The 11,131-nt window shown below is 50.5% G+C and overlaps 1 protein-coding gene across 1 annotated transcript; it reads right to left on the bottom strand.

Moving 5' to 3' along the window:
- Window positions 1-1,257: 1,257 nt before the first annotated feature.
- On the bottom strand, window positions 1,258-8,351 carry LOC116153606 (serpin A3-8). The gene is made up of 5 exons (XM_031454255.2): window positions 8,229-8,351; window positions 6,725-7,378; window positions 4,794-5,067; window positions 2,759-2,909; window positions 1,258-1,687 (listed from the first exon to the last, which is right to left on the bottom strand). Exons 2-5 carry the CDS (start codon window positions 7,374-7,376, stop codon window positions 1,493-1,495), a joined length of 1,272 nt encoding a protein of 423 aa, XP_031310115.2. The 5' UTR covers window positions 7,377-7,378; window positions 8,229-8,351; the 3' UTR covers window positions 1,258-1,492.
- Window positions 8,352-11,131: the final 2,780 nt, after the last annotated feature.

Below are 11,131 nucleotides of genomic sequence, written 5' to 3'. Positions count from 1 at the left end.
GCGGCACCATCAGGCCCCCATCCCCTCTGCCACCCCTGCACTTCCCGCTCCAGATCCGCTCAGCTTCTTTCAGTTTCCCAAAAATGTCTCCCTCGCTTTTTCTCCTGCCCAGAACATTCTCTTCCCCTTCACCCCACCAACTTCTACTCTTCCTCTGAGAGCAGCTCAGAAGTCACCTCCTACAGGAAGCCTTCCCTGTCTTCTTATTGAGTTTGGTCCTCTCCTCTCAGCCTCCAGCCTTGCTCCATCATCCATCCTCCCCATCAGATTCTAAATCATAGAAGAGACATCGCTGTGAAAATCTTTAAGGCACAATGGCTTTGAGATTCAGAGGGTTCCTCTGATCGAGGATGTGGGATGTGCCGGCAATAATTAGTAGCTGTTGGCCTTGGGAGAAATTACTGAACCTTTCTCTTCTTTAGGTTCCTCATCTGCAGAACAGAACGAGTAAAGGCAAGTATCTCATGTGACCCTCACAAGAACTGAACGGGTTATTCCGGCTAGAGGTCTTAGCAGGCTGCCTGGCGGAAAGCGCTCAGCCCTTCAGGCTTGGGTGGTGTCATCATTACCGCCTGGAGGTGTTCTCCCTCGAGATCCCGCAGCCCCCAGCCACATCAGGGGGATGAAGGGCCAGTGGGATGCTTTTGTCACAGGTGTGTGTTTACTGCTTTTTCACTCCCAGCCCTGATTCTGGTTGCTGAGGGGAATCCTCTGTCAGGGGCAGACGCGGGACTGGTCAGGGGCTTGAGGGCCTCGGCTTCTGTCAGGGGCAGACGCGGGACTGATCAGGGGCTTGAGGACCTCGGCTGGGAACCCAGAAGTAGCTCCTCTCCCCGGATTGAGGTGCTGGGGGAGAAAGGGGAGGGGACACACGGGGAGGGCCCAGCTCAGCTGCAGGAACAAGGGGCCCAGGGGCTGTGTCAGAGGCGGTCAGGGTCCAGAGCCCCTGCAAGGGTCAGCATGTGGGCACAGCCTGGGCCCTGGGGGAGGGAGGAGTGAAACTGGACCTGGGACCAGAGACCCCCAGAAGTAGGCATCAGGAAGCAGGTGCCCCTCCCTGTCCTCGGCTGAGGTCCAGTGAGCTTGGTCACAGGCACAAAGACTGCTCCTGGGCCAGCTGGTGAAGCTGAAGGCACAGGGGCCCAGGGTCTGGGGGGCTGAGCCTGTGTGGGAGGTCGGGGGCTTGGCCTTGAGGCCCAGGCAGCTGCAGGGATGTGGACTCGGGCAGATCAGGGCGGAGAGACACAGGAAAGAGTCCAGCTCAAGAAAGGTGCTTTATTACTGTCGGAGGTCTCAAAGCCTCTGCTGGCCAAGGCCCAGACTCCCTGTACATGTGGGAGCCACCAGCAGAGTCACTGTCACCTTCTGAAGGATGAGCAAGGTAGGGGGGAGGGCAGGCAGGCCAGCTCCTCAGTGCACAGAGGCCAGGCTGTGCCGAAGGATGTGGGCACCTAGCTCCTTGGGGAAGGGGCTCACAGCTCAGAGAGGAGCTCTAGGCCTGACTGGGGTCTGTGACTTTGCCCAAAAAGATGATGCTCTGGGTGTCTCTGTGCACTATGGTTAACAGGAAGGGCCTGTTGAAATGCACAGGGATCATGTTCATGGACTTGCTTTCCATGCTAATTCCCGTGGTCGCAGTTGCTTTAGTGCCCTCTTCGTCCACATCAAGAGCAGCGCCGTGGACTACCTGCGGGGACACCAGAGCATTACCCACTGGAGACGGGGTGGGGGCGCTGGAGGTGAGCAGCCCGTCTGAGTGCCTCTAAGGGGAATGACCATCATCCACTTTCTGCCACTGGCCTGTCACTGTGCCGTCAGTCTGTTCAATTTGTTTCTCCCAATGACCATGCCCGCTGGTTCACCTGCCTGATGCACAGATGTGCAAACCGAGGTCGAATGCTGTGAGTGATGTCCCCATGGTCAAAAAGGCAAAGAGCAGGGGTTCCCTGATTCGGATCCTTCTCTGTCTGAACCCAGAGACTGTGCTGCCCCGAAAACACCCTCTAGTGTAGTGGGAGGGGTGAGGCAAGGCATTTTTTTTTTGCAAGCAACTGTTCCCAACCCCTCTATGTCGAATCAGCAGATGGGTGCACACTGTTTCTGCACCTCTCCTGCCCCAGCTGAAATGTCCCTGGGGACCTCCACCGCTGCACATCCTTGGACCACTCGGCCCCCTTGGCACACATGCACCCTTCACCACATCCTTTGGAGGGTGGGGTACAGTGGTGACTTGGGGGACTGCCAAGTATCCCCCATTCATTCTGACTACTCTGCCTCTAGGATCGCAGCACAAGAGTCCCCGGGGTTCTTCTCTCCCACTCTTGGTGTATTTTCATCACCATTGCCCGATAGCCACTCTCAATACCTATTACCTCTTACCTGCTCTGCTTGGCACTGCCCACGAGCCAAGGTCTATCACCCTCCTTTTAAAGGTGAAAAGTTGGAGAGGTGCGGGAGTTATCATTTACCTCTGTACACAGCAGTGACAGATGGAGTTGGGGTGGGGGTCCACAGCTGATCCCACCCCAGGTCCTCCCTGATGAAGGGCTTCTGTGTCACATATATTCCAAGGATGGTGGCGACTTGCCCCCCAGCATCATGGTAACCCATCTCTCCTGGGCTTGGGGAGTCCAGGGAGGGTGATTGAGTTACAAGAAATGCAATTATTCCGCAAATTCAAGATTACCAAAACTCTGCCTGGCCTTCCCCTTTCAAACTTTGACATACAGCATGAGTTGTCCAAAGTTTAAATACCCACCTGGGAAACCCACAGTTCTGTGGTATTTGTGACTCCTGAGAGGTCAGCCTTGTCAGTGAAGGCTTTCCTAATGCCCAGCTGAGAAAGGATGTCTTTCAGATCATAGTCACCAGAGATGGAAAACCTTGGCAGATGGAGATTAATTCTTTCTCTAAGAAATGGAAAAAAAAAAAAAAGAGAAAGAAAGAAAAAAAGAAAACTTGAACACCTGCTTGACTGCATGCCTGTGTTTCTCCCCACTAAAAACATGGGCTTCCCCGGTTTCCTCTCCAAACATCAGATTTTCTCTGGAAATAAGGGCTCCTTTCCTCAGCTCCTTGACCCCTGGTGCTCAATCCTCTTAATTGTTAATGATCCACTCACGTCTACAGGAGTCTACATGCCAGACTGTGTGTCAGGGCTGGGCCTGTGGCGGTGCCCGTGCCTGGCCCTGCTTCTCCCCTCGAGCCTGCAGGGCAGAGGAAACACCCTCACTCCAACACGGATTCCACAGCTGCTGGGAGACTGTGCTGGGCCGGGGGGAGGGGGGGAGTTGCTGGCTCCGTGAGCACCAGGAAGGCTTCCTGCAGGAGGTGGTATCTAGTTTAAGTCCTGGAGGAGGGGAAAGAGCTGGCTGGGTGAAGAGGAAGGCAGGAGGCAGGCAGACGGACTTGCAGGGAAGTGGGAAAAAAGAGGAGATGCTCCACAGCCCAGAGGGCAGCCTGAGCATGCGGAGTAGGGAGGTGAGGGGCTGGGCAGGGGCTTGGGGCGGGACATGGAGGGCTGGGGGCTGTGCTCATGGGCCTTGGGGACCTGAGCAATCTCTCAAAGGTCTCCATCTTGCCTCCTCAGTGAGCAGCTTGAGGGCAGGGCTGCCTCTGCTTCTGCTTTTGAGCAGAGCTGGCAGCAGGTTCTTGAAAATGAGGTGATGTCTCGGACCTCCCTCCCTCTCTGTCTGTTTTTCCCTTAAGACTATAGTCATGGTGCCTGATCTTACAGATGCCAAATATGAGGGGGCTGTGGCTCCCATTAAATATGGGTCCCATGCTTGCCCCTTGCTATCTGTTCTCCACTCAACAGCCTGGGGGAACCTTCTGAAATGTAACTCAGATCATTCACTCTTTGGCTTAGAACCTTGTGGTGAGTCTCCATTTCCATTAGAGGGGGACTGAATCAAGGAGCCTGCATGGCCCCCATAACCTGACCCTCTGTGGGGGCCCTGACCTCTCCCAGCTTTCCCTTTCACTTCCTCTGCTCCAGCCACTCTGGCCTCCACTAATCCTCCATCACACCAGGCTGGCTTCTGTCATAGAGGCTTTTCACTGGCTGTTCCCTCAGCCAGGAACACTTTTCCCCAAAATATCAACACGTCTCAATTTCTCACCTCAAACATCACCTAATGGCCACCCTATTTAAAATCGTAAACTACCTCTGGGTTACTTTTCTTAATCATTTTACTGTGCTTTACCATCCCCACCTCCCCATATCTCACCTTTCAAGACATCCAGTAATGTATCTAATTTATTTCTTATCGTCTCCCTCAAATACAAAGTATGCTGCCAGAGGGCAGGTTTTGTGTTTTGTTTTCTGATCTAACCTCAGTGTCTAAATCAGTCCGTGCACAGTCGTTGCTCAGTTTACCTCTTCAACCAGTGTTGAGTGGATGAATGAATAAACGAGTGAATGTAATGGGCAGACAGTGCAAAGCTGATGCCACTTCCATCTGCCTTCCTCCACCTTCACGAGGTGGAGCCAAGGACAGAACAGCATGTGTGAGGGGTTGTGCTGAGGATTCCTCATGACTCAGCACACGTTGGAGTCAGAGGGAGGCTCCGCCCCCTGTCCCATCAATGTCATCATCTTATAGATGGAACACTTCAGACCAAAAGCCACACAGGCAGCAAAAGGCAAGGTCATCCCAGGACAGGCTCCCACCTCTGTCCAGCCCCTGGATGTGAGTCAGGCACTGAATGCTGGGGTCAGGAGTCCAGGAAGAGGGGGGGAGAACCAAAAAGGCAGGGGGCCGCCCACAGCTCTGGGACCTGGGGAGAGTCACCTGGGATGCAGTGAGTCTCTCCACCTCCTCAGTGTCTCCGGGAGCAGCTTGGCCTCCACCTCCTCCAGTCGGCCCTCGTCCGGGAGGATGAAGAGGGCGCTGTCGTTGCTGGTGTACTGGAGCTCCACCACCACGCAGCCCAGCACCGCGTCCCGGAACATAGGTGTGACCAGGCTCGGGATCCTCATCATGGGCACCTCCACCGACCTGTTCTCGCTCACGTGGAACTCTGCCTGGTTTGTAACTTGGGGGTCAAAGGGCAACTTCCATTTGGCTAGAGGTGGAGGGAGCAATTGGAGATGGCTGTGAATGCAAGGGCTGCCTGCCTCTCCCTCCCCCTCTGCCCTGTACCCTGAACGATGAGGACACTCCGACACCAACAGTCCCCCACGTGCCTCCAGGTTGGCCCTGCGTGGGTTTGCACGTACACCTGGGCAGCCGGGTGAGCCCTTGGGGATGGGGTGAGTCCCACAGGCCTGGATTAGAGGGAGGCCATGGAAGAAACCTGGCTAATTGTGCTGCATGAGAAACCAACAGGATTTTAGAGGGCAAGGGAGAGATGGGGGTGAGACTGGGGTCTGGGGAGAGATGGGACATCCTGACCCTTAAAGGGAACAGCGTTAGTGACCAGTTGTTAGTCAGTGGCATTGCAGGGACGTGCACACCCCCCACCTCCCCCACTGCCTTGTGAACCAGGCTGAAGCAAGAAGCGAAAAGGGGGCCGGGAGGGCAGGGCGGAGGGCAACAGAGGAGAGGGCAGGGGTGGGGGTCACCCCTCAGGAGGACTGGAGCACTCAGAGCAGGGAGAGTCTTGGGAGATTAGGGCCCTGGGTCCTCCTTGGAGTCTGTATCCACCCCTGCTCCTGCTTTGTCACCCCTGTCTGTGTCCCTGTGGTTAGAGGCAGGACTTGCAGAAAGCTAGGCTGTCTGGGGTGTTCCTGAGATGGAGATTTTGGAGGAGGAAATCCTAAGACATTGCAGGGTGGGTGGAGAAGAAAGCACAGGAGACTTGAAGAGAAAAAACAGTAGGTGGGGCCTGGGTTTGTTTTCTGGAGAAACAGGATCCCATGCCTTCAATCGCAGATGAAGCACAGACCCAGGAGGGAGGAGGCCGGAGCCCAGGGCTGGCCTGTCTCCCCGCAGCTAGTGTTTGTTAGGTCCGCACCACCACAGTGCTCCTTCTTCTTGTCTTTATCTATTTCTGTCCCTGTTTGCACTGCTGGCTCCATGTTTGAAATCTGTCTCCCTTTATTCTGATCATTAGGAATTACCAGGCTGAACTGAATGTTTTAGATCCTGTCAATGGGGCTGGGCACTGGACCAACTAGAATCTGGGAGAAGGTCCTGTCCTGGATGTTGTCCTAGCTGAGGTCCTTCCCCAGATGCTGGCACGCCATTTCCACCCTCAAGATTATAAGGCACAGCTGAAGAAGCTTGGGCTGTCCAGGTTCCTCAGACGCTGTCTCACTGGGAAGATGCCACTAACCCCACTGGGAACTCCATAGATGAAGATCTCCGAATAATACAGGTCAAAACAGCTTGCAGTGTGGGCAGCAGAGGGTTCCCTGAGTGTGTCCGAAAGCGTCTCATCAGGGAGGAAGCTGGGGTTGCCGGCCACCCCCAGGTATCTGAAAGGAAAGCTCCTGCCTTCCGGCAGCTGCCCAAATTTAAGTCACAATAAGAAGGCTCCCTCTGCCTCACACAGAGGGTTAGTGGGCTCCCCTGCACTTCCGTCCTCCAGCGACCACTGTGACAGGAGAGACGAAGCCTGCGGTCGGGGCAGGACCCGGTGCCCGCCACCCCCTGAGCCGAGGGCAGCCTCCTCTACAAGGTTTTGCTAACAACACAGTTGGCTGAGCCGGGACAGAAATAGCGCTGAAGCCTCAGAACTAAAAGTGTGCTTCTTCCCAAACCCCGCGCCGGGCGCCCACCTTTAAAGTAGATGTAATTCACCAGGACCACTTCTGTGAGTGGGTCAAGCCTCTTGAACAAATCCACAACTTTCCCCTGGGTTTTATTCTTCACATAGTCGTTGATGAGACTCTTGGCGGTGTCGGGGTCCCGGAAGTTGATGGAGGAGACCTCGGCCGCGTACAGCACCCGGGCGTCGTCCCTGAACTTGTCCAGCAGCTTCAGCTGCTCTTGGACGAACATGGCGTTGCCCACGCTCAGCTGCAGCTGGTTGCTGGGTTGGCCGAGTGTCTGCAGGAGGTGCTGGAAGCCCTGGTGGATTTCTGACTCGGGGGTCTCCGTGAGGTTGAACTTGAGGCCTTCGAGGATCTCCGTCAGGGTCGTGCCGCGGGCCCCCAGGGACAGGAAGGCCAAGGCCATGGAGACGCTCAGCGGGGAGAAGATGACATTCTTATCAGGGGTCTTCAAAGCCAACTGCTTGTAGAGGCTGAAGGCGAAGTTGGTGTTGCTGGAGGCTAATGTGAAGTTGTCCACAGATACCTCTCTGTGCTGGTCCTCCTGGGTCACCTTCTCCAGGTCAAGTACACCCTCTGGGAGGCAGTGGACCCTGGAGCAGAGCCCAGCCACCAGGAGCCCCAGAGCCAGGAGGGGTGACATCCCCTCTGCCCTCATGCCTGGAAAGCAAAGCTCCTTTAAGTCTCCAAGGCCAGGTTTTACCTCCACCGCCTCCCACTGCCCCTGTGTGACCTGCTTTCTGCTCTCCTCCTCTGCTAGCCTTGTGACCTCCTAGGGGCAGGCACTCTCCTGGTCCCCAACATACATGCCGATGCTCTGGGCTCCCTCTCACCCTTTGAGCAAATACTGTAATTGTTGCCACCTTCCCCAGCGGAGAAACTGTTTTACTCCAGGCTTATGCAACCATTTCTTTCAAAAAGAGTTAAACATTTTCCTTCAAAAATTATTTCTAGAGGGACAGTTTTTGTCTATTTGGGCATTTGGAAGGTCGGCTCTGTTTGTGAACTGTCTTCAGTTGTTGGACACATGCACCTGCCTGTCTGCTTGGCTGGGGGTCCTGGAGGGACAGTGAGGCCCAGAAAACCCCCACAGAGACCCTGGGGCCTCCGCCCAGATGGACCCAGTGCACTAAATCCATCCATGTGGCTCTCTGAGAGCAGCTCCCCTGGCCAGGCAAGGAGACACATCTCATGGCCCTCGGGGGAGTCCTGATCCTGAAGGGGGGTACACAGCTGTGTGGGGGTACACAGCTGGCTCGAATCAGAATCCCCAAGAGTCAAAGGCGGAAATGACTCTGCAAGCCCTGGTAAAGTGTCCCTTCCTTTGCAGGAATGAAAACTGAGACCCAGGGAGAGGACTGGTCTTCAGAGGGCTCAGAAGTGTCCCAGCTTCGAACACAGGTCCTCCCGCCTCCCTCCTGCCACATGTTCCCCAGACCCCAGCCCGGGGCCTAGAGCCACCCTGGGAAAGAGAGTCCTTTGCTTCCAGTGTGGGAACATCACGGATTACCTGGCTCGGAGAGCTGGATGCGGTGCGTGGAACCGAGGCCGCCACCTGCCTGGAATGCTGGGTTTTCACGGTGCTGCTGCTCCTTTGTGCCTGCGAGGATCTCCTCCCCTTGCTTGTGAAATATTGGTTGGGACAACACAGTGTTCTGACCTCAGACTGGAAATGACCAAAGGACCATTTCTGGTTATAGTTTGATTAGATCTACCGGAATAATTCGGTTACCGGAAAAATTCATCTTAAAAAAAAAAGTCTACGTATATATAAACAAACAAAAAAAACTTTTCCCCTGCTAGAGTTCTCTTTTGATTATGAAAAATTCATTGAGGAACATGTGAAAGCTCGGAATATATAAAAGAGACATTAAAAAATATCCCTGACTCTTGTTCTTATTTTTTTTTAAATATTGACTCTTCTTAGTTTTTTTCCCTTGTTGATGACATCCTCATTGAGGATTATGTAAAAATGCAGCATGAAGAGAAGGGCATTTGAAAATATTCCCCAGGATTGTATCGCTCTGGGACAGCCCAGCTGACATTGTGTGGTGTTTTTTGTTTTTTTTTTTTTAATGTCACTTTTTTTGATGTGTGTGCGCACGTGTATGTATGTGATATGAATCCCTAGACACAAACTCAGGTATGTTTTAAATATGCAATACACTTTGTTTATCTATAGCTTGGTTTGCATGTTGAGGGACCCCTGTCCCTTCCCAAGAGAGGGGCTGTGATTCTGAGTGTCCCCAAGAATGTTGAAATTGTTACCATTCTGCTCGCCAGATGACAGGCCAATATACTGGGAGACAAGGTACTGAGGCAAGGAACAGCGACTTTATTTGGAAAAACCAGCAGACCAAGAAGATGGCAGATTAACGTTCTGGAGAACCATGTTCCCCAAGTCAGAATTCAGTCTCCTTTAATGCTACAAGGGGCGCGGGTATACTTGTGTTGTTGCAAACTTCTTTTTTTGTTTGTTTGTTTTTGCAAACTTCTTGGTGTAGGGAGTCTTAGTTCTTGGAATCCTTGGTTCTTGCAGCCGTCCACATGGGTCAGATCATGGTGTCCCTGCAAACCTCCAACAAAACAAAAAGTTATGTTCTATTCTGCAACTTGTTATCTTTATACGAATGGGAAAAAGTTAATATCCTTAAAGGTTAGAGCCTTGAGAATAGGCTGTCCTGTATATTTCAGGCTCTAGGCAACATTCTTTCACAAAAGGTGCAGAACTAGCAAGTGTAAACCTAGGAAACAAAGCACAGGGTTAAAACCAAAGGAACAGATCTAATATGGAGTCAGATTTGTTCTTGTCTTATTACAAAATCGCAAGTTTCTGGGCCTCTGGTCTCCAACACATCTGTCTCTGGGGGCCTTGGGTACTGGTGTTCCTCCTCCTGCCCTTCCCCAGTGACTCGCCCTAAGAGATGGCTGGCCCTTCTCCCTGACTGACCTTGAGGTCTCCTTACATTCTCCCTGGGCTAATCCCAGGCCTTTCTTTTTGAAATTATGCCAATAACTATATTGCCATGAAAATAAGAATTCTCACAAGAGTTATGGATTGGGGCAGGGGTTAATGTAAGAAGGAAAAGTTAAATGTTTCATCTTGTTTAAAAATGTGTACTCTATCAAATTTCTGCAAGTCAGAGATACCTTGAGAAAAGAGGTTTCCTTAAATCTGGAAGAGCAAAACGTAAAAGAATTGGCAATGTTCAAACCCAAAAGTCATGCAAATTCGAATCATCTTCATCAGTTCATTCAATCCTATCTATCTAATTCCTGATCTTGATCTTTTTTTTTTTTTTTAGAAGTTTTGTGAAGGCATCAGTTTCTTCATTAGAGTTCTGTAATTTCTTACCCAGTTCACTGGTATTATCTGAAAGTTTATCAGAAACCCCTGTTCTAAGGGAAGTGTCAGAATCCTTTCCATGAATCTCTCTGAAGCTAAAACATATTTGCAAAAACATCAGAGTAACACAACTCTCTAAATACCAAAGACTTAAAAGTGCCCATTATTGAAAATCTGAGTGTTCATTATAATGCAATTGACAAGGACATTTTGTTATTCCTGTGAAACATAACATTTTAAGATAAATAACTAAAATAGTGACTAATAACATTGTACCAGGACATATCTGATTTCCAGGAATTCACATAGTTTCTGAAACACTTTCAACACATATTTAAACAGACACAACAGGAAGAAAAAGTATTACTTATTTGACAATGCTTCCCATGTAATTTAACATATTAAATCTTCCTCTAATTACATCTTCCTTTAATTTAACATCTTCCTTTTATTACAGATATAGAAGAAACCATTGAGACATTTCAAGGGCCTTCTGAAATATTTCATACCTCAAAGTAAGTTCCAAGTCAAAAAGAGTGCATTTAGAAGTTGATATTGGAAGTTTGTCAAAAATAGCAAATTGTTTTACTCAACCAAATAGGATTTTAGGTCATTGTGAAGCAATATTGAGTTATTCATTTAACCGAAATAACAAAGACTTCATAAGCAAGTATAGAAGGTTATATAATTTTTAAAAGCCTTCACTCTTTTAATGTCTAGAAGACTAGGTTTACTTAAGTGATTAAAGACCTAATGAGGACAATATAGAACGTAAGGGATCATTTTGACAAGACGTAAGAGCCTAGTTTTTCTTCCTGGCACATTACTTAAAGATAAAGAAAAACCTTTCATATTTTCTTATGATGAAGAACAGATCAATAGAAAAAAAATTTGATCACTTAACAGACAGTAAACCAAATTCCAATAGCGTACCAGTTTACTTTTTATAATAAAACTTACTTTGTAGTTAAACTTATTCCAGTTTTAGCTAGTCCTGAGCACACATAAATTTCCTTTCCAAAGATTCCTTTATTCAGAAAACTTTTGCAACTTTCTACTTCCATTGT

This window comes from Camelus dromedarius, chromosome 5 (assembly GCF_036321535.1).
Source record: "Camelus dromedarius isolate mCamDro1 chromosome 5, mCamDro1.pat, whole genome shotgun sequence".
Lineage (NCBI taxonomy): Eukaryota > Metazoa > Chordata > Mammalia > Artiodactyla > Camelidae > Camelus > Camelus dromedarius.
Note: the sequence above shows the minus strand (reverse complement) of the source record. Positions and strands in the feature narration are given on the sequence as shown.